This window comes from Microcaecilia unicolor, chromosome 7, assembly GCF_901765095.1.
Source record: "Microcaecilia unicolor chromosome 7, aMicUni1.1, whole genome shotgun sequence".
NCBI classification, from domain to species: Eukaryota; Metazoa; Chordata; class Amphibia; order Gymnophiona; family Siphonopidae; genus Microcaecilia; species Microcaecilia unicolor.
In genome coordinates this window covers 304,966,068-304,990,316 of record NC_044037.1, presented here as the reverse complement: position 1 = coordinate 304,990,316, position 24,249 = coordinate 304,966,068, and the positions used below count along the sequence as shown (strand labels likewise).

The 24,249-nt window shown below is 44.4% G+C and overlaps 1 protein-coding gene across 1 annotated transcript in view; it reads left to right on the top strand.

Annotated features, from left to right (window-relative positions):
- CFAP65 (cilia and flagella associated protein 65) overlaps positions 1-24,249 on the top strand; it is a 176,814-nt gene that overhangs the window by 18,783 nt on the left and 133,782 nt on the right. The window contains 5 exon segments of the mRNA XM_030210891.1: positions 901-1,003; positions 10,312-10,478; positions 11,435-11,634; positions 14,264-14,403; positions 23,367-23,592. Coding sequence (XP_030066751.1) covers positions 901-1,003; positions 10,312-10,478; positions 11,435-11,634; positions 14,264-14,403; positions 23,367-23,592 — 836 coding nt within the window.

Here is a 24,249-nt window from a genome sequence, read left to right as displayed (position 1 = left end):
TACCCTTTTGCACATACACGCTGTATAAGTTAACCGGTTAGGTGCCTTGCTACCACTCGTGCACATATCCAGGTAAATGCTAACATTCTAAACAAACATGCGTGTAACTTAGAAGGAAGTGTGGGCACCGTGGTCCTAGAATTGCCCATCATGAAGGTAATTTTGTAAAGAATGTTTTTCCATGTCAGTGGCCTCTTGTAAAATTAGTATAGAAGTTAGGTATATGTCAGAAAACAACAAGGCAGTCAGTTCGCCAAATCCAATACAAAAGATAAAACAATGAGGCAGACCTTGTAAAAAAATTAGTAGATTAAAAGCTCCCAGATATTCGACATAAAATGCCCGACATGGCCATGTTTCGCCAGTATAAAAATGGCTGCGTCAGGGGCAGTGGTTCAAGATTCTGGGAACAATCTCTCAAAAGAACGCTGTAACCACTTTACTGGCACTATGAACTGAACATTTTGGGCCTTAAGGGAGGTCTATAAACATTCAATATAAAATAAAACAGACTTGTTTTCAGCTTACGGGAGGTAATTCAGGGTACTTTTGAGATATAGCCGCTTCAGAGGTACTTTTTCAATAATGAGAAGAAGAGAGACAGCATTCACAGTGCCCAGGAAGGGGAGGCTGGGTGTCCCAGACATTACTCAGCCAGGCTCAGGGGGGAACAGGCATGCGTACCTAGGTTTTGAAGAGTGCTGCAGCTTATGGCACTTGGCAGAGTTTCAGTGTTGTAATAGGTGAGCGAGATAAAAAGGGGTTAAAAATGGAGAGTTGTGCATGAGGTCTTCTGGTGCTGTAATAGTGCCGGTAAAGGCTAGTTTTGACTGAGCTGAAAGACCAAAGAAAGGTAAAGAACTTGCCAGCACCCTGTTTTCTTGTTCATTTCTCTTTCAGTCCTCCTACCACCATTTTCTTCACTACGATGCTCCCTCAGTCGATTTTACTGAGTCCCGGCACAAGCTTCTCGCTGCCCATCACGTTTCGTCCCATGGAGAAGGTAAGAGGAGCTGCCTCTTTTCAGTGTTGCTTCATGGAGCACATCGGAGCCTCCATTTCAGTGGATGCAGAACTTCCACGAAAAGTGAAGAGCTACCAGGACCTGTGTTAGCAGCACACGAGTCCTGGAGAAAAAACTGGACTCTTTGTAGGCTGGGAACCAACATAAGTTGATGCTTGTGAGACTACACAAATCCATTCTTTAATTTATTGAACCACCTTTACAGCACTGCTGAACAAGGCAAGATACAAGCCACCTGATAGTATATTTATTTATTTACACATTTCTATTCCACCTACAATTAAGCGGATTATAATAAAACTTCAACAGATAAACCTCATCTGACAACAAGCTAACATATCAGCCCCATGCCTGCACAAACATTTGCGTCTTCAATAATTTTCGAAATAACGCCATACTACTACACTGTCTTAAAGCCCCAGGTAAAGCATGCCAAATCTGCAATAGAAAACGCTGCCTTCTGAGTACATGCATATTTCACAGATCGCAAATCACTAGTTTCCAGCAACATTGCATGCTCTGACCTCAATGCCTGTAAAGGCTGATATACTGAAATAGCATCTTTGAGATACCGTGGAACAGATGGAGTGTTTAGAGGCTGGTGAATCAAGCAAGCTATCTTATACGGTACCCTGAATTGAATAGGTAGCCAATGCAATGAGCGGAGCGTGGGGGGGGGGACATTCTTGAACCGAGACATGCCAGTTAACAATTGCGCTGCTGCATTCTGAATCATCTGCATGGCCTGTATTCTGGGTTTAGCAATACCCAGGTACAGGGTATTGCAGAAGTCAATACGAGAGATCACAATACTCTGTACTACAGGACTAAAGTCACACTTTAATAACATTGGTTTCAGCCTAGTGAGTAAGTGAAGCTGGAAAGAAATAGATGGAACCAGAGACAACATCTGATCTTGCATAGACAACTGAGAGTCCAAGGTCAGCCCCAGAACTCTCATCCTATCTTTTACTTCCAAATCAAACTCAGCCAACCACAAAAACTTACAATGCAACAAAGCCTCTTCCCTCCCAAAAAACATTAATACTATTTTATTCAAATCTAAGACAAGACTGTGGGAATGCATTCACCCCAGAACAGCTTCATATATTGATTCAACTTGATGGTTAACCCTGTCATACCTCCCTGCACCAGAAAAAAAGGTCACATCATCCATATAAATCCGAAATTCAACCTGTAAGTCTGTAAAAACTTACCCAGAGATGACATATAGATATTAAATAACAAAGCAGAGAGAGCTGACCCCCCCTCTAGACACTGGCAAAACATCGGAGCTCTGTTCCTTGCTAAGAATCTGAAAAACACTTTAAAAAGGGGAAAAAACAATTCCACACGTCATCACCTATCCCAGTCTCCTCGATCATAAGAAATAATAGGTCAACGTCTACCATATCAAAAGCTGCTGACAGCTGTTGTGGGTTCAACAGTTGTAAATATAGCATTCAAAATAACAACCAAAGCAAATGATATAACAGACAGGAAAAAAAAAAGAGCTATACAAACCAACAAGCTACAAAACGGCCAAAGAACCATCATTTGTCTCATTCAACAAGAGATTCCAGATAAACCTTATTAAACTGCCAAGCCTTTACTGTTTTTCTAAAGGACATAGGAGCCTTTTCTGCTTGAATGTTAATGGGAAATGACTGAAGATAAACCAAAACAGACCAGAAAACCAAGGGAGTAAGAGCACCAGAAAAGTTTAATGGGACCCTACACGGTCCGTGTTTCGGCCAACAGGCCTTCCTCAGGGGTCCTGAATCTGACGTTTACAGGTGCACCTCCGAGATACTCATGAAACAAAAAGCAAAATATGGTACCAGCGGCACCTACTCCTCCTGCAGGGAGGGAAGAGAGCTAAAGCATTGCTGCAGGAGGAGTAGATGCCACTGGTACCGTATTTTGCTTTTTGTTTCATGAGTATCTTGGAGGTGCACCTGTAAACGTCAGATTCAGGACCCCTGAGGAAGGCCTGTTGGCCGAAACACGGACCGTGTAGGGTCCCATTAAACTTTTCTGGTGCTCTTACTCCCTTGGTTTTCTGGTCTGTTTTGGTTTATCTTCCGCCATTTTTTGTGGTTCGTTTGTTTTGATTCTACGGGAGATTTGGACCTTTCTCTTGTGTGAATGGGAAATGACTTCCAGAAATAGGCTGCCATGGCAAAGAAGATCAGTGAAGAGGGTCATTTAATAACAAGGCACCTCCAGTAGGTACATAAAGGTGAGGTATGCCTACGTGCCTTTACAAACTTGTTTCCCTGACATTTGCCGTACAAATTTCACCTGCTTTGAGGCAGAAGTCGTTTTCTGCATGTGTATGCCACTGAGAACTGGCACAAATGTGCACACTTTGTAAAAAGATAAACTCCAGACTTTATTGATTTTTGTAATTCCACATCCAGTTTGTCTGTGCTTTAGTGTTTGTAAAATACACAAGGAAATTGTGCACCCCCAGACTTGGACATCCCTTTTCTACCTAGAGGACCATGAAAATCAATCTTTTTGGGCCCAAAACTACTGATATTCCTAACTACGTATGAAGTTTTCTCCTCTGTGATCTAACCCCTCCACATAGGGGAGTTGAGCTGGGCTTTGATAAAATTGCCTGGGTGTTTAAGTACATCCAAAGTGGGCACACAGACACCTGAAGCTCAATTTAACTTAGAACGGTGAGATGGGAATGGTATTTTACAAAAGGCTCTGCCAAACACAGAGCATTTTATAAAATACTATAATGTTCTAAAGTTGCACATGGAGAAAAAGAGCATTTGGTTCTCCCCAAATCCCCACAGATGCTTTTAAAACCCTCCTCCCATACCTGCACCCTGTGACATCAGTATTAGCCATCAGCCATCTGAACCCCTCCTTGCACTCTTCTGATTAAGTTGGCATTCTCTCCCGACCTTTCCTGGATCGTACTGGGGATTTTCCTGGTATCTAGTGGGGACAGAAGCAATCCTTATTAGCTCCTGCCCCTTCTGGTGCTGGATTCAAAACGGCACAGGCTGATCTCTTTCAGCCCTCTCTTCCCTTCCTCGTATTTAACTTTTCATTACTGCTCTCTCTCCTTATGTTCATTCTTATCTTCTCCCTCCCTTGTACTCTTTCATCCCTCCTCCCCTCATTGAACACCCCATATACTCTTCTCCCTTGTCTCAATCTTGCATCCCCTTCTCCTTGCACTACCCTCCTCCCTATCCTCCTTCACTTCCCCTCCCCTTCTTCCTTTCCCTTCCATTTCATACCCCCTCACCCTTCTACCTCTCACTGCCCACTACCATCCTCCTCCCCCTTACATTCTTATTCCACTCCTCCCTTCCTCTTTGCACTACCATGCCCCCTCTCTCTGTCCCCTAGTATTCCACACCTCTCCTCCTGCCTCTGCTCCTCCCTCTACCATTCCATTCCATCCTCCTTCTCACCCCCCCCCTTGGGATTTTGAAAATCTTCTGTAAAAATGTAAAACACCTGAGATTCAAAAGGAAATAAACTGGGTTGAATTTCCCAAGAGGGTGGCTGCTAAAAAGGTTAGCAGTCTTCATCATAAAGCATATGGGGACAGACTTAAAGATCTAATCATATGTACTCTGGGGGAGATATACACCTCCCTCCAAGGGATAAATACATGAGAATCAAAAGAGAAGGAGGGTAAAAATAGAAAATTTAAAAAAACCCAACAACTTCCTTAGCGTCCCTCCGGCCCGGCCCAGAATGTGACTGATGGATTGTGCATGCCTTCCAGCAGGTGGAGACTGAGAAAAAAAACTGTGACTCTATTCTAATTTACCCATACTCTAATCTTTCACAAAATGAGATCATCACAATCAGATGTGATATTATTGAAATGCAGCTGCAAAAAAAGGCCTTAACCTTTTTGTGAAACTGACAATAATCTGGCCCATCCACATCAACTGCTCGTTTCTATAGTCCCTTGACTCTAACTTGCCTTGATCTACTACTAGAAAAGGTGTGAGCTACCAAAAAAAAAAAAAAAAAGAAAATCAAATCCCTTCCTCTCCTTCAGACGTTCTGTTCCGATCCCATGCTTTCTTGAATTTAGATACTTTCCTCATCTCTACCACCTCAAGGTTTGGATAGCTTCCTAAAAGAAAAGTCCATAAGCCATTATTAAAATGGAGTTGGGGAAATTCCACTGCTTATTTCTAGGATAAGCAGCATAAAATGTACTGTTGTGGGATCTTGACAGGTACTTGTGACCTGGATTGGCCACTGCTGGAAACAGGATGCTGGGCTTGATGGGCCTTCAGTCGGTCCCAGTATGGCAATACTTATGGACTTATGTATTTAACTGGGAAACAGTTAAATACATAAGTATTTATCAATCACCCTTTCTGTAAATACAATTTCCTTACATACCTCCTGATTTACATTCTTTCTATGCTGCTTATCTTGGGAAAGAAGCAGAGAATGTTTCCCAAATCCACCATAATAATTGTTTATGAACTTTTCTTCCAGGAACTTTTAAAACCCTGCTATGCTAACCATTTGTACCACATTTTCTGGCAGTGAATTCCAGAGCTTAATTATATGTTGAATGGAGAAATATTTTTTTCTGTTTTGTTCTAAATGTAGTAATTAGTAACTTCATTGTCTGCCTCCTAGTCTGTACTTTTGGAAAGAATAAACAAGTGATTCATGTCTACCCATTCCACTCCACTCATTATTTTATAGACCTCTATCATATCCCCCCTCAGCTGTCTCTTCTTTAAGTTGAAGAGCCCTAACCTCTTTAGCTTTTCCTCACAGGAAAGTCATCCCATTCCCTTTATCATTTTTATTGCCCTTCTCTGTACCTTTTCTAATTCCGCTATATGTTTTTTGAGATGCGGTGACCAGAATTACACACAATATTCGAGGTTCAGTTGCACCATGGATCGATACCAAGGCATTATAATATTCTCCTTTCCTAATAATTTCTAAGATTCTATTTACTTTCTTAGCCATCGCTGCAAACTGAGCAGAGGGTTTCAACGTTATCATTAATGATGACACCTAGATCCTTTTCCTGGGTGGTGACTCCAAGAGCCCTGTTTATTAATCTGCACTAGAGGCATGCAGATGGCCATAATATTCATATGGGCGTTTACACAGTTAGCATGCGCTAAAAACGCTAACGCAACTTAGTAAACAGGGCCCCTAATGTAGAACCTTGCATCACTTAGCTATAGTCTGGGTTCCTCTTCCTTACATGCATTCCTTTGCACGTTTTCACACTAAGTACTCAGGCCCAGATGCATCAACAAACGTTAAAAAATCAAAATCGTAAAAGTGCTTAACGAATATGAAAAAACGAAGAATGCTCAAAAAAAACGCTTCAGAAATGTTCGGTGCGGTATTGGAAAGAAGGATGTATCACACATTCGCAATCCCCGTCGTTAAACGGCCCCTAAAGCATGCGTAGAGCAGCCAAGCGTTATGCTGGCTGCTTTGCGCATGCCGCAAACATCAAAACAAACAAAAAAAAGCCACAACACATACACGTGGCTACCCGGTCTGCACCAATAAGTACAAAAAAAAAGGATCGGGAGGGGAGCAAGGGCGCTCATCCGGATCGTCCCGTATGGACGGCCTTGCCCCCCCGCTGCTCCCCGCTTTCCACCGCTTCACCCCCCCCCACAAAAAAGCGAAATTTTAGTAGCCCCGGTCCCCCTTCCTTCCTGTTCCTTTGTTTTGCCTCCTTACGTCAGAAGGAGGTGGGCCTAATCCAGGGAAGAAGAGACGTCATGAAGACTCTGCGACCAACAACAGATGCAACAGATCTTTTTCCTGCCCGTGCAGCGCCTTCAGAAAGAGGTGAGAGGCGCTGCTCGGGCTAGTAATACGGAGGGGGATCTCGATGGAAGGGGGAGCGGCGTAGTCGACCTCAGGGGGGGCGGCGGGGGCGGGGCAAGGGGTGGAGGAATGACGGGAGGCGGAACTTTGGCAAAACAGAGGAACGGGAAGGGAGGGGGAGCGGGGCTACTAAAATTTCGCTTTTTCGTGGGGGGGGGGGGGAAGTGGCGGAAAGCGGGGAGCAGCGAGGGGGGGCAAGGCCGTTCATACTGGACGCTCCAGACAAGCGCCCTTGCCCCCCTCCCGATCCTTTTTTTTTGTACTTTATATTGGTGTAGACGGAGAGGGGAGCAGCGGCGACCAGGGCATCAATAAAGGATGCCCCTGACGCGCGTTTTCGCCCCCTCGTTTTTTTTTGGGGGGGGGGGGGGTTTACATTAAAATTTTTAGTGGACAGCCCTAACGAGAGGTACAGATCTCTCGTTAGATTTCACGGTGTTTTGTTCACTTTTCGTGCGTTAAACTAATCGGAAAATGTTAGTGCATGTCATTTCAATAGGGTTTGTAGACTAATTGCTCATCTGCATTCCGTTTTCGTTAGCTGCTACCATCGTCGGAAAATGGGCTTTAGTGCATTCAATGGGTAGAAAATTCTTCGTTAAAGGCTCAATTAACAAGCAAAAACGTTTAGTGCATCTGGGCCTCAGTTCTGTAAATGGCATCATTCTATAAATGGCTCTCCAAGTCGGGCACTGTTTATAGACTAGTACTTAGCGCTGGGATCCGTGCCCCCAGGATTTACACCAGCTGAACCCTATTCACCTAAATTAGATGGCGATCCCCTGAATTCTATAACACGGCGCACAAATCTTAGAAACACCCCTGACCCACCTATACCCCTCTCATGGCCACGGCCCCTTTTCAGATCTGCATGGAAGAATTTACGACTATAAAAATGCGTGTGTAATTCCAAATATTACCAATTAGCATCAATAACTGTTAGCATCCAATTCTAGGTGCTAATCGGCCTGTTAAGCAATTAAACTGCGTGCACAGTTTGTGCACACATGCAATTTTGAGCGCTATATAATTGAATTAGGGGGGAAAATGGCTTCTGCTGTTTGGATGCTCAATCGTCCACGCCCACGATGTCCTTTTGCCATTTCTCACAATCCTCTTGTGATTTATCAAGTTTGAATAACTTTGTTTCATTGGCAAATGTGATCACCTTCCTCATCTTTCCTGTTTCTATTTACCCTTCTTCGTTGAGAATACTGACCATTTAACTCTACTCTCTGTTTTCTATCTTTTCCCCACAATAGGACAGTGCCTCCTCTCCTATGACTTTTTAATTTCCTCAGGAGTCTTTCAAGAGATAGTTTGTCAAATGCTTTTTGAAAATCCAGATACATACAGTGGTGGAAATAAGTATTTGATCCCTTGCTGATTTTGTAAGTTTGCCCACTGACAAAGACATGAGCAGCCCATAATTGAAGGGTAGGTTATTGGTAACAGTGAGAGATAGCACATCACAAATTAAATCCGGAAAATCACATTGTGGAAAGTATATGAATTTATTTGCATTCTGCAGAGGGAAATAAGTATTTAATCCCTCTGGCAAACAAGACCTAATACTTGGTGGCAAAACCCTTGTTGGCAAGCACAGCGGTCAGACGTCTTCTGTAGTTGATGATGAGGTTTGCACACATGTCAGGAGGAATTTTGGTCCACTCCTCTTTGCAGATCATCTCTAAATCATTAAGAGTTCTGGGCTGTCGCTTGGCAACTCGCAGCTTCAGCTCCCTCCATAAGTTTTCAATGGGATTAAGGTCTGGTGACTGGCTAGGCCACTCCATGACCCTAATGTGCTTCTTCCTGAGCCACTCCTTTGTTGCCTTGGCTGTATGTTTTGGGTCATTGTCGTGCTGGAAGACCCAGCCACGACCCATTTTTAAGGCCCTGGCGGAGGGAAGGAGGTTGTCACTCAGAATTGTACGGTACATGGCCCCATCCATTCTCCCATTGATGCGGTGAAGTAGTCCTGTGCCCTTAGCAGAGAAACACCCCCAAAACATAACATTTCCACCTCCATGCTTGACAGTGGGGACGGTGTTCTTTGGGTCATAGGCAGCATTTCTCTTCCTCCAAACACGGCGAGTTGAGTTCATGCCAAAGAGCTCAATTTTTGTCTCATCTGACCACAGCACCTTCTCCCAATCACTCTCGGCATCATCCAGGTGTTCACTGGCAAACTTCAGACAGGCCGTCACATGTGCCTTCCGGAGCAGGGGGACCTTGCGGGCACTGCAGGATTGCAATCCGTTATGTCGTAATGTGTTACCAATGGTTTTCGTGGTGACAGTGGTCCCAGCTGCCTTGAGATCATTGACAAGTTCCCCCCTTGTAGTTGTAGGCTGATTTCTAACCTTCCTCATGATCAAGGATACCCCACGAGGTGAGATTTTGCGTGGAGCCCCAGATCTTTGTCGATTGACAGTCATTTTGTACTTCTTCCATTTTCTTACTATGGCACCAACAGTTGTCTCCTTCTTGCCCAGCGTCTTACTGATGGTTTTGTAGCCCATTCCAGCCTTGTGCAGGTGTATGATCTTGTCCCTGACATCCTTAGACAGCTCCTTGCTCTTGGCCATTTTGTAGAGGTTAGAGTCTGACTGATTCACTGAGTCTGTGGACAGGTGTCTTTCATACAGGTGACCATTGCCGACAGCTGTCTGTCATGCAGGTAACGAGTTGATTTGGAGCATCTACCTGGTCTGTAGGGGCCAGATCTCTTACTGGTTGGTGGGGGATCAAATACTTATTTCCCTCTGCAGAATGCAAATAAATTCATATACTTTCCACAATGTGATTTTCCGGATTTAATTTGTGATGTGCTATCTCTCACTGTTACCAATAACCTACCCTTCAATTATGGGCTGCTCATGTCTTTGTCAGTGGGCAAACTTACAAAATCAGCAAGGGATCAAATACTTATTTCCACCACTGTATAAACATATACATTTAGTTAATTAAGTAAATAAATATGTCTATGCTTTCATGGTCCAGTCTTGCTGAAATGTAGCCCTCCAGCACTGCAGGTCCTGAAATGTCAGTGCTGCTGTTTTGGATCCTGCAGTATGAAGGCTTTATGACAGTTGTGGGTACGCTATATCTGAGGGTGTTGTGCAGAATGCTTAATGTGTTCAAGAGGTGGGCATGTGTTCTGCTAATGCAGATCTTGATAGACCTTTGTAGGTTGTTACTGGAGGCCTTTCTAATTCTAGCAGACGTAGTTGTACTACTGTCGTAAGCCTTCATGTTGACACGTTTGACAGATTGCTAGTAATGTGGATTGACAGATATATGCTAAGATATAAACAGAGTAGTTATGCATGCTAGTAGTTTAGGCAGTCCACTATGAATGTGACGTAGGGAAAGACCTATTAACACCCCTTCTTTTCTTTCATTTCTAGCGAGCATATGAAGATTGCATTAGTTTTCATATGAGAGAGGGCAGGTTTACTATTTCCCTGTGTGCCACCTTGCCACACTGTGAGCTGCAGATTCCAGAGAGTCTCCATGTGCCAATCTGTGCAGTCGGTGACCGCTCGGAGGCTTTCTTTAGCATACACAACACTGGGTGAGTGCCTGAAGGCTTCTGGAGCCTTACAACAGTGTTTTCATGCCACGCGAGATACATTGCACAAAAAAGTGAACACTTATAGGAGGCCAGTTCACGAAAAGCTGCTAAAAGTTAGGTACTAAGCTAGTGTTCTATAAGTGTAAATTTGTGTTCTTAATGTGTTATAGAATGCTGGTTTGAGTCAACAATTAGGTACCAAGATTTAGCTATGTGGCAGGTGTGAGCGCCTAAATGCAGCATTCAGTAAAGTGCACCTGAAATAGAACGCACATGGGCCTCCCATGCCCCTGACATCGGAACGTGTCCTTTGCAGTTTCACGCTAGAACACTTCAGCACCCAGTTCTAGAATAGCACCTAAGTGCACCCAAGCATTCCACCCCCCCTGTTTTTGAGTTTAACTACCGCAGTCATTTTTGGATGTGCGCACACTATCCCCGCGCTAAAAAATAAAATGTATTTTTTTTAGTGCTGAGAGTGGGTCTGAGGTAGAGAGTGCACATGTTCTGCGCTAATCACTTAGCGCAGCTACATTACCATGCACTAACTTCCTTCATAATGGGTGGCGGTTGGGGTTTATATGCTAATGGCCACTGGGAAAATAAGCACATGGCCATTAATACCAAAAATGGAAATATCAGCCATTTTACCCCAGCAGTAAAAATGGTCATAGCATGCGGGAATGACCCGCGTAAGGATGCGCTAAGGCCACTTTTTACCACAGTTTGGTAGAAGGGTGCCTAAAAATACTCTGTTACATTTGCTTTAAATCTGCTACCTGTTAGTTTCATGGAACGTCCCCAAGTTCTGATATAGTGTTTGACTCTTAGGGGGTGAAGTACTGAAAGAGAAAAATGCCATGTGCAATCCATAACCGTTCATAAGATGTTGGGTGATTCATCCTTTGTTATTTCTTACATTTCTGGAATCTAACCATCTGTAATTCCCTCTCCAGTGATGTGCAGACAAAGTTTAGGCTGGAAGTACCAGAACCTTTTGTTTTATCACCAACCACTGGCATGCTGGAGCCAAAAAAGGAATGCAGGATAAAGGTTGTCTTCAAGCCCAAAAAGGCTGTGCCATATGATGGGAAAGCAGTCTGTCAGTATGGAGTTAACTGGGACCTGGAAAAGAGCATCCAGTTGTCATCTATTGGTAAGATGTTAACTGAAACGAGTCAATATTCAGCCGGCGGCAGTCAGCATTTTTTTAAAACACTGACTGTCACTGGCTAAATTAGCCTCGGATATTCAATGCTGGGTCATGTGTGGGTACTGGTACTGAATATCCGGGGCTAATTGTCCCAGTGCTGGCTGCCTGAGCTAAAGCGGGTCCTGACCGGTATTCAGCTAGGGCCCACATAAGACGGTTATACAGGCCCCAGCTGAATATCGGCTGGGACCTGCATTTAAACAAAAAACTGCAGAAGCTCTCTGATTTCCCTCCTCCCCCCAGTTTCTCATTCCGATCCCCCTCGCCTCACTGAAGCGACTCCAAGCCCTCCTCCCCTCCCCCCAACCATGCAACCCCTGATGGTGCGGTTGCGGCAAAAGTGAAGCCTCCCGTGGGAGATGGTGGAGATGAAAACGGTAACGGAATTCAAAAATGCGTGGGATAAACATAAAGGAATCCTGTTCAGAAGAAATGGATCCTCAGAAGCTTAGCAGAGATTGGGTGGCAGCACCAGTGGTTAGGAGGAGTTGAGAGGCGGGGCTCGTGCTGGGCAGACTTCTATGGTCTGTGCCCTGAAAATGACAGATACAAATCAAGGTCAGGTATACAAAGTAGCACATACCATGTAAAATGAGTTTATTTTGTTGGGCAGACTGGATGGACCGTGCAGGTCTTTTTCTGCCGTCACCTACTATGTTACTATCCTGCTTATTTTCGAACGAAGGCTGGCCCTCTTCCGACACAAATCGGGAGATGGCCGGCCTTCTCCTAAACCCGGCCAAATCGGTGTAATCAAAAGCCGATTTTGGCCGTTTTCAACTGCTTTCCATTGCATGGCCGGCCAAAGTTCAAGGGGGCCTGTTGGCAGGGTACCGAAGGCGGGACAGTGGCGTGGTTACGAGATGGCCAGCTTCGGCCGATAATGGAAAAAAGAAGGCCCGATCTGATGAGCACTTGGCTGGCTTTACTTGGTCCATTTAATTTTAGGACCAAGCCTCAAAAAAGTGCCCCAACTTACCAGATGACCACCGGAGGGAATAGGGGATCACCTCCCCTTACTCCCCCAGTGGTCACCAACCCCCTCCCACCCCCCAAAAAATATAAACATTTTTTTGCCAGCCTCTATGCCAACCTCAAATGTCATACCCAGCTCCATCACAGCACTATGCAGGTCTCTGGAGCAGTTTTTAGTGGGTACTGCAGTGCACTTCAGGCAGGCGGACCCAGGCCCACACCCCCCCCCCCACCTGTTACACTTGTGGTAGTAAATGGGAGCCCTCCAAAACCCACCTGAAACCCACTGTACCCACATCTAGGTGCCCCCCGTTGCCCTTTAAGGGCTATGGTAGTGTTGTACAGTTGTGGGTAGTGGGTTTGGGGTTTTTTGGGGGGCTCAGCATACAAGGTAAGGGAGCTATGCTCCTGGGATCAATTTGTGAAGTCCACTGCAGTGCCCCCTAGGGTGCCCAGTTGGTGTCCTGGCATGTGAGGGAGACCAGTGCACTATAAATGCTGGCTCCTCCCATGACCAAATGGCTTGGATTTGGCCGGGTTTGAGATGGCCGCCATTAGTTTCCATTATCGGCGGAAACCAACGGCGGTGATCTCGAAGGTCGGCCCAAATGTTGAGATTTGGCTGGCCCCGACTGTATTATCAAAATGAAAGATGAACGTCCATCGTGTTTCGATAATACGGGTTGCCCCGCCCCTTCGCGGCACCAACCTTAGAGATGGGCGCCCTTAGAGATGGTCGTCCCCGTTCGATTATGCCCCTCCACATTACTCACTCCTGCTCTTACGACTGCCTTCCCAAAATAGCTATTGCGACCTATTGTGTCAGCCTTTTTGATGCTGCTTTTAACTCCCAACCCTTATTCACTTTGTTCAGCACCCTTATTTTATCATCCTCACTTTAATATTCCCTTATCTCTTGTTTGTCCTGTTTGTCTGTCCTAATTAGATTGTAAGCTCTGTCGAGCAGGGACTGTCTCTTCATGTTCAAGTGTACAGCGCTGCATACGTCTAGTAGCGCTATAGAAATGATTAGTAGTAGTAGTCTTTGGGATTCCGGAATGTTGCTACTCTTTAGGATTCTACACAGAATCTTGCTAGTCTTTGGGATTCCGGAATCTTTGCTAGTCTTTGGGATTCTGGAATCTTGCTACTCTTTGGGATTCCGGAATCTTGCTACTCTTTGTCCTTATCCCTTATTTGTCCTGTTTGTCTGTCCTGATTAGATTGTAAGCTCTGTCGAGCAGGGACTGTCTCTTCATGTTCAAGTGTACAGCGCTGCGTACGCCTAGTAGCGCTATAGAAATGATAAGTAGTAGTAGTAGTAGTGTTTTTACTGTGTTAGCAGTTAATGCGTGGTAACGTTCCCCTGTAAACTACAAGGCACAGCCCCTACCTATTCTACACCCACTTATGATGATTTCTATGTTACATCTTCAGCATGTACAAGCGACAGGTTTTCTAATTAATAGTCATGAATTTAGAAGAACCAGCTTAGCAGTAGTATCAGTAGGTATTTTGTATCAAGGATTGTGTGCACCTCAGAAGCCATAGATATTTTTCTGCACTCTAATACTTATATTTTTATTATATTTTGTAGCTAAATATTCACATCTCTTGATTAAAGGATTGAAAGATGGATCTGTCACTGCAGGGCAGCAGCACTCTGAGCTTCATTTTGGGCCCGTTGCTGTTGGTACCACTGCAGAGAAATACATGGAAATAGTCAACGTGTCCCCGGTATGTGCCCAACGTGGTGGGATCCTGCCATTTGGACTGCTCTAATACAGTATGGTGTTTATTTTAGAAGCACTGTTCACAGTTTAGGTGTGAATAAATCGGCATTTAGATGTGTACATTGCACACATGTCTAAATGCCTATTTTACAAAGCTGGGATCTATATGTCTAAAATGCAAAACTGTGTATTGGTCCTCACTTTATAGTTTCATTTCTCATAAGTGCTTGGATCAGCCTTCAGTCAGGGAGGCTGCTTTTGGTTGGGCTGTAGTGTCCAACCTGACTCTAACTTCAGCAGCTCTCTCGTAGGCCCCTTTGCTGAAAACTCCAGCGCTGTTCCAAATAGCACTGTAAAAATATCTCCAGAACACCATAGAAGTACAACACCCTAATACTGAATGCTAATGAGATGCAACTATCATTAGCGTTGAACGATAGGGAGTTTGGTGGGAGGCTTGTGCTTGGTGTATGCGCAGAAGAGTTCCGCAGTAAGCTCAGCTCCTGTGCGCATGTCCCTGGTAAAATAGCTTGGATTCTTATATTTAGATGCAGGAAACGGATGCCAATGTGTGTTTTCACTTTGGGTGCGTTTATTTTTTTTTATAGCATGGACGCTTTAAATTTAGATGTAGGAACCAAACACCAATATGTGTTTCTCACAACCAGCACTTAAGGGCTTGCATGGGCTTTCTTCTCCTTCCAAAGGCAATCAAAACTGGAAGATTTTGCAGAAAGAATCACGAGAAAGCATGAGAATCATAGGAAATCCTCTTTTCCAACACCCTAATGTGTGCTCTGACCTAGTGTTGTTTTTTGCAGCGGTAAGGCAGTTTGTTCTGGATAGAGTTAGGATATTTGCCGTAAGAAAAAAGAAGGCGCACTGCCCACCCTTGTCACACCCTGCTCCGCCCACTGTCACTTTGACCCCCCCTCAAAGAAAGCCAGATTCCCTCTCCCCCCATGTGTATCCCCTCCCCAATTTTCCAGCCTCCCTTCACCCATATGACTCCATTCACTACCCCTCCCCTCCCTCCTTACCTTATTGTAGAGCCCTGGTGTGGTCTGGTGGCAATAGCTCCTCATACAGTTGGATAATTGTGTGTCAGTTGAGCACAGTGGCTCCTGCTTCAGTTGGAGAACTGTGTATCAGCAGAGTTCAATAATACCTTATTGAATGAATGCAACATTTGACCTAACATTTTTGATATACTGCCGTTTCTGACGCACAGATCATGGTGGGTTACAAAAAGCAATAAAAACTAATATAAGAAAATTAAAAGGAACGCCAGTATGTTACAGGCCAGACGACATCCATACCTAAGAAAGAATATATTCAATAAAAGTCTAACAGTACCAGTGTGGAACTCGTGGCCATGACACATGTGGAGAAACTTAAGTTGGTAAACTGACCTCAAAGACTAGTTCAAAAAATATTAGTTTTTAAGAAAATGTTAAATTTACAAAAGGAAGATTTCTAATCTAACAGAAGGAGGAAGACTATACCACAGTTTAGATGCCATAAACATAAAAGGCAGGATTTCTGGTTGACTCATAAGATGCAAATAAGGGGAAGGTAAAACAAGTCGGTAGAATCCATGGATTGTAGTGATTGAAGTGGTGAATAAGAAATGATTACATAAGTACATAAGTATTGCCACACTGGGACAGACCAAAGGTCCATCAAGCCCAGTATCCTGTCTCCAACAGTGGCCAATCCAGGTCATAAATACCTGGCAAAATCCCGAAAAAGTTCAATACATTTTATGCTGCTTATCCCAGAAATAAGCAGTGGATTTTGCCAAGTCAGTTTAATAATGGTCTATGGACTTTTCCTTTAGGAAGCCGCCCAGACCCTTTTTAAGGTAGAGTGGTGTGCCTAAATGAAGAATTTTATGACATTTTATGGATTTGAGTAGGTATTTTGGGCATTGATCCAGGGAGCAGTTGGCTCGGTAGCATTTCAACAGCAGTGATCTTACATCCCCAACTGTTAGTGGTTGAAAAGATTTCCAGTTTTGGTCAGTTTTGAGTCCTTGGATTGTAGGTTCTCCGGTGATTGAGGCTGAACTACAAGTTGGACTATTTTCCTCTGTTGGAGTAGCTTATTGGCGAAATGATCAGCTAGGTCTTGGGTGGTGGGACATGCTTTCTGTGAATGTTCATTGTCATTAGTGGAAGCTAGTTTTTTAACTAAGGAGAAAAGTGTTTTGTTGTCAAGATCATCTTGACCTATTAGGCTGCTATAGTACTGACGTTTTGAATCAGCTACCTTTTTTTTGTAGTATTGGAAGACTGACTTCCATTTGGATTTATGAGTAGTATCTTTGTTCTTTCTCCATTGCTTTTCAAGGCATCAACATTCTCTTTTTAGGATGGATAGTTCCTCTGTAAACCATGGTGAATTTCTGGACGTCTTGACCTTTTTAGTGGTAAATGGAACAATTTTGTCTAGTATGGTGATGACGTCGGTGCCAGGCAAAATGGTAGAGACTATTATAAAGAACAAAATTACAGAACATATTCAAAAACAAGGATTAATGAGACAAAGCCAACATACAGTGGGGGAAATAAGTATTTGATCCCTTGCTGATTTTGTAAGTTTGCCCACTGACAAAGACATGAGCAGCCCATAATTGAAGGGTAGGTTATTGGTAACAGTGAGAGATAGCACATCACAAATTAAATCCGGAAAATCACATTGTGGAAAGTATATGAATTTATTTGCATTCTGCAGAGGGAAATAAGTATTTGATCCCCCACCAACCAGTAAGAGATCTGGCCCCTACAGACCAGGTAGATGCTCCAAATCAACTCGTTACCTGCATGACAGACAGCTGTCGGCAATGGTCACCTGTATGAAAGACACCTGTCCACAGACTCAGTGAATCAGTCAGACTCTAACCTCTACAAAATGGCCAAGAGCAAGGAGCTGTCTAAGGATGTCAGGGACAAGATCATACACCTGCACAAGGCTGGAATGGGCTACAAAACCATCAGTAAGACGCTGGGCGAGAAGGAGACAACTGTTGGTGCCATAGTAAGAAAATGGAAGAAGTACAAAATGACTGTCAATCGACAAAGATCTGGGGCTCCACGCAAAATCTCACCTCGTGGGGTATCCTTGATCATGAGGAAGGTTAGAAATCAGCCTACCACTACAAGGGGGGAACTTGTCAATGATCTCAAGGCAGCTGGGACCACTGTCACCACGAAAACCATTGGTAACACATTACGACATAACGGATTGCAATCCTGCAGTGCCCGCAAGGTCCCCCTGCTCCGGAAGGCACATGTGACAGCCCGTCTGAAGTTTGCCAGTGAACACCTGGATGATGCCGAGAGTGGTTGGGAGAAGGTGCTGTGGTCAGATGAGACAAAAATTGAGCTCTTTGGCATGAACTCAACTCGCCGTGTTTGGAGGAAGAGAAATGCTGCCTATGACCCAAAGAACACCGTCCCCACTGTCAAGCATGGAGGTGGAAATGTTATGTTTTGGGGGTGTTTCTCTGCTAAGGGCACAGGACTACTTCACCGCATCAATGGGAGAATGGATGGGGCCATGTACCGTACAATTCTGAGTGACAACCTCCTTCCCTCCGCCAGGGCCTTAAAAATGGGTCGTGGCTGGGTCTTCCAGCACGACAATGACCCAAAACATACAGCCAAGGCAACAAAGGAGTGGCTCAGGAAGAAGCACATTAGGGTCATGGAGTGGCCTAGCCAGTCACCAGACCTTAATCCCATTGAAAACTTATGGAGGGAGCTGAAGCTGCGAGTTGCCAAGCGACAGCCCAGAACTCTTAATGATTTAGAGATGATCTGCAAAGAGGAGTGGACCAAAATTCCTCCTGACATGTGTGCAAACCTCATCATCAACTACAGAAGACGTCTGACCGCTGTGCTTGCCAACAAGGGTTTTGCCACCAAGTATTAGGTCTTGTTTGCCAGAGGGATTAAATACTTATTTCCCTCTGCAGAATGCAAATAAATTCATATACTTTCCACAATGTGATTTTCCGGATTTAATTTGTGATGTGCTATCTCTCACTGTTACCAATAACCTACCCTTCAATTATGGGCTGCTCATGTCTTTGTCAGTGGGCAAACTTACAAAATCAGCAAGGGATCAAATACTTATTTCCCCCACTGTAGATTTTATAAAGGGATATCTTGCCTCACCAATCGCATTTCTTTGAAGGGGTGATATTGTGTATCTGGATTTTTAAACGGCGTTTGACAAACTACCTCATGAAAGACTCCAGAAGAAATGGGAGAGTTATGGGATAGGAGGTAGTGTCCTATTGTGGATTAAAAACTTGTTAAAAGATAGAAAACAGAGAGTAGAGTTAAATGGTCAGTATTCTCAGTATTTTTGCTGGGATCCCTTCTTTGTAACATATTTGTTAATGATCTAGAGATGGGAGTAACTAGTGAGGTAATTAAATTTGCTGATGACACAAAGTTATTCAAAGTTGTTAAATTACAAGAGGACCTTACGAGACTGGGAGGCTGGGCGTCTAAATGGCAGATGACATTTAATGTGAGCAAGTGCAAAATGATGCATATGGGAAAGTGGAACCCGAACTATAGCTACGTCATGCAAGGTTCCATGTAGGAGTCACCGACCAAGAAAGGGATCTTGGCGTCGTTGTTGATGATACATTGAAACCCTCTGCTCAGTGTGCTGCGGCGGCTAAGCAAATAGAATGTTAGGTATTATTAGGAAAAGAATGGAAAACAAAAGTGAGGACATTATAATGCCTTTGCATTGATCCATGGTGCGACCGCAGCTTGAATATTGTGTTCAATTTTGGTCACCGCTTCTCAAAAAACATATAGTGGAATTAGAAAAGGTACAGAGAAGGGCGATGAAAATGATAAAGGGGATGGGACGACTTCCATATGAGGACACGCTGAAGCATCTAGGGTTCTTCAGCATGGAGAAAAGACGGCTGAAGAGAGATATATTAGAGGTCTATAAAATAAAGAGTGGAGTGGAATGGGTAGACATGAATCGGTTGTTTACTCTTTCCAAAAATACTAGGACTAGGGGGCATGCGATAAAGCTACAAAGTAGTAAATTTAAAACGAATCGGAGAAAATTTTTTATCACTCAAAGTGTAATTAAATTCTGGAGTTCGTTGCCAGAGAATGTGGTAAAGGCAGCTTAGTGGGGTTTAAAAAAGGTCTGGATGGCTTCCTAAAGGAAAAGTCCATAGACCATTATTAAATTGACTTGGGGAAAATTCACTGCTTATTTTTGGGATCTTGCCGGGTATTTGTGACCTGGATTGGCCACTGTTGGAAACAGGATGCTGGGCTTGATGGACCTTTAGTCTGTCTCAGTGTGGCAATACTTATTGTACATATTGGACTTATTGGCTTTCACCTTGTTATCCCAGCGGGATTTGATCAAACTATGTGTAGGAATGAGGGAATCTGTTAGTTCAGACCAGAAAGTGACCTAATTGATTTTACCTCTGGTGGAAATGAGTTTAGAGGACTTGTGCGTGGTTAAGCTTGACATACAGATATCAATGGTGAAATCCAGTTGAAAGTGGTCAAACTAAGAGCAAGTCCACAGCCTTTTTTTACCCTGTCTTGGAGAGTGAAGAATACCATAACCTGGTGGATAGGTATGAGGCAATATTGGACTATCAGCTTTTGTGAGCCATGTTTCTGAGATAAACAGAAATCCCAGATCTGAAGATTCTAGCAGATCCCTGAGTTCGAGAGCATTGTTCCCCACAGACCTGGCATTGATATAAATGGTGGGGAAAGGAGTGATTTGAGACTTGTGTTCCAAAGGGGAGACTTGTTTGGGTAATTTCAAAAGGTAATGAGTTTTTTTTAGGCCGTCAAATGTTAGCTATTTGGTTCTGGTCTGAAAACCATAGTAGTGTTCTGATGGTATATATTGGCATTGTTTAGCAGGTATCTGACATTACAGTTAGGGTGTTTCTTAGTACAGTGTTTTCTAGACAGATTATAGTTTATGGGGAAAGGATTATGCACTAAGTTATCTGGTAAGTTGCCACCCTATGTACTCAAAAGGGCTAGGCAAATGCATGTGAAAGCTTTTGGAGCTAATTTAAGTCAGTTGGGTTTAGCACATTTGTCAGTCCTAAATGTGTGCTGTTAAAGACTTCAGAACAGAGTCCTCCCTGAGGGTAGAAGCCACCGATGGTGAGGAGAGGTCATGGTGTCACAGGAGCTCATAAGGTGAGGAGGTGTGGATGTGCCATTGTGGCAGACTCTAAAATGATGCTATGACTCGCTGTTATTAGGTACGGTTCCTCTTTCAAGCTGCCATTCTTCCATAATCAGTTGTGTAGCAGTAAGGGAGAGTTTAGAGCATGCGATAGGCCACAGTGCAGCTCTCATGTTATAGAATTGTCAATGTCCTTTGTTTGCTGTTTGAGTTATGGTTACAAGTACAGAGCTCTCATAGTTACAAAACCAGATAATTCTCTTTATTCAAGTTGCAGACTTGGCATTAATGCAGGCAATGGAGAGGGGAAGAGGAGGGACGCTGAGCAGTTCAGGTAATTGAAAGACAAAGAATAACACTTATCCAGTTAAGTTCGATATTCAGCACTTAACCGATTAAAATAGGACTGTGTTTTATGCGGTCCTGTTTATCCAGTTAACTTACCTGGCTAAGTGATGAATATTAGTACTTAACAAGGTAAGTGCTGACTACAGCCCTGGACCGGGCCACATAGGGGCTAACTAGGTATATTCAGCTGCTGAATATACCCAATTAGCATTGGACAAGTGATTTAAATCACTTTGAATATTGAATACAGCAGCTATATTAATTATTTTTATTATTTATGTATTTATTTTAAAAACTTATAACCCACTTAAACTTAAGCGGCTAACAAAAAGAAACATAATAATTATTATAATCACAAACATACAAACAATAAATGCACTGTTATCCCTCTATTAGATTTCTCAAAAATAATGGCTGGTACTACCTGCCAACATCAAAGAGTAAGAAAGGCTTTTTCTATAGCGCTACTAGCTGTATGCAGCGCTGTACACTTGAATATGAAGAGACAGTCCCTGCTCGACAGAGCTTGCAATCTAATTAGGACAGACAAACAGGACAAATAAGAGATAAGGGAATTACTGAGGTGGGGATGATAAAATAAAGGTACTGAACAAGTGAGTAGGGGTTAGGAGTTAAAAGCAGCATCAAAAAGGTGGACTTTTAGCCTAGATTTGAAGACGGCCAGAGATGGAGCTTGACAGACCGGCTCAGGAAGTTTATTCCAGGCATATGGTGCAGCAAGATAAAAGGAACGGACTCTGGAGTTAGCGGTGGAGGAGAAGGGTGCAGATAAGAGAGATTTACCCAGTGAACGGAGTTCTGATTCGACAGGTCAGACCCCCACAAAACCATCAGCATAAAGGCAGTACTCATGCAAAACCCTCCAAAAGTTAGCTGTTCCTTGGGTGAGGAACCCTTTAAAAAAACCCAAAATAATGTAACATAGTAGATGACGGCAGAAAAAGACCTGCACGGTCCATCCAGTCTGCCCAACAAGATAAACTCATATGTGCTACATTTTGTGTATACCCTACTTTGATTTGTACCTGTCCTCTTCAGGGCACAGACCGTATAAGTCTGCCCAGCACTATCCCCACTTCCCAACCACCAGCCCTGCCTCCCACCACTGGCTCTGGCACAGACAGTATAAGTCTGCCCAGCACTATCCCCGCCTCCCAACCACCAGCCCTGCCACCAGCTCTGGCACAGACCGTATAAGTCTGCCCAGCACTATCCCTGCCTCCCAACCACCAGCCCCGCCTCCCACCACCGGCTCTGGCACAGACCGTATAAGTCTGCCCCACACTATCTCCGCCTCCCAACCACCAGCCCCGCCTCCCACCACTAGCTCTGGTACAGACAGTATAAGTCTGCCCAGCACTATCCTCGCCTCCCAACCACCAGCCCCGCCTCCCACCACTGGCTCTGGTACAGACAGTATAAGTCTGCCCAGCACTATCCCCGCCTCCCAACCACCAGCCCTGCCACCAGCTCTGGCACAGACCGTATAAGTCTGCCCAGCACTATCCCTGCCTCCCAACCACCAGCCCCGCCTCCCACCACTGGCTCTGGTACAGACAGTATAAGTCTGCCCAGCACTATCCCCGCCTCCCAACCACCAGCCCTGCCACCAGCTCTGGCACAGACCGTATAAGTCTGCCCAGCACTATCCCTGCCTCCCAACCACCAGCCCCGCCTCCCACCACTGGCTTCTGGTACAGACAGTATAAGTCTGCCCAGCACTATCCCCACCTCCCAACCACCAGCCCTGCCACCAGCTCTGGCACAGACCGTATAAGTCTGCCCAGCACTATCCCTGCCTCCCAACCACCAGCCCCGCCTCCCACCACCGGCTCTGGCACAGACCATATAAGTCTGCCGAGCACTATCCTCGCCTCCCAACCACCAGCCCCGCCTCCCACCACTGGCTCTGGTACAGACAGTATAAGTCTGCCCAGCATTATCCCCGCCTCCCAACCACCAGCCCTGCCACCAGCTCTGGCACAGACCGTATAAGTCTGCCCAGCACTATCCCTGCCTCCCAACCACCAGCCCCGCCTCCCACCACTGGCTCTGGTACAGACAGTATAAGTCTGCCCAGCATTATCCCCGCCTCCCAACCACCAGCCCTGCCACCAGCTCTGGCACAGACCGTATAAGTCTGCCCAGCACTATCCTCGCCTCCCAACCACCAGTCCCGCCTCCCACCACCGGCTCTGGCACAGACTGCACAGTTCTTTTAAGTACTGGACCATAAATTGTACTTTAAGTTTATGCAAAAATACCTGATCTTTGGTGCAGTGTGCTTCAGAGAATGATGTCGATATATCCAAGCTAACGTTAGTTTAGATTGTAAGACCCACATTGTTGCTAAATCCTGAGATTTAAATGCTTTTTGTGCCACAGGTTAATGCTCGTTTCTGCATCGAGAGAGTAAAGCCGCCAACTGCACTTGAAGACTATGTGTTTTTTTGCGACATTGTACAGGCAGTGGCACCAGCTTATAGGAAGCTACATATCCCAGTGAAGTACACACCTCGTACAGTGGGAGTTGAGAGTATAGACTACTTTACTGTGATTCCACTTGGGGGCATCACCAAATCTGTGCTAAAGGTGACCGGATTATGCCAAGGTATGGAGCCGTCTGCAGTTCACTTGAGTTATGCTCAGCTTTCCAACCTTGCTTCATTTCTCACTTACAAATAGATGCAGAGAGCTAGACTCAACTTTCCAATTTTTACTCATTCCTCACAAATAGGTTCAGATTTGCATGGCTGATCAGTTTTATTTCATTTATGAAATGATATCCATTCCTAACCTGGCTGGGATCATATTCAAGCACCTTTCTGACTTTGTGTGCAATTTTCCTTAAGTTAGTTACCGGTATTTTCTATCTAACTCCTGTTACTCTATCTTATATGTTTGCTTACAGCTTATGCTTTCTTTTAAGATGTTTTACTGTGTATTGTGTTGTCATTGTAAGTAGCATACTATCAGGCTCATTTTCGAAAGAGATGGACGTCCAAAAAGTGACAGAAATCGGCACTTGGACGTCCATCTATCTGAGACGTCCAAATCGGTATAATCAAAACCAGATTTTGGATGTCTCTAACTGAAGTCCTTCGCAAGGACGTCAAGATTTCAAGGGGGCGTATCGAAGGCGTGATGAAGGCGGGACTTGGGCGTTCCTAAGACTTGGATGTCTTTGACCCATAATGGAAAAAAGCAGGGACGTCTATGAGTAAAACTTGGACATTTTCACCCACACCTGTTTTTATTACGAATAAGG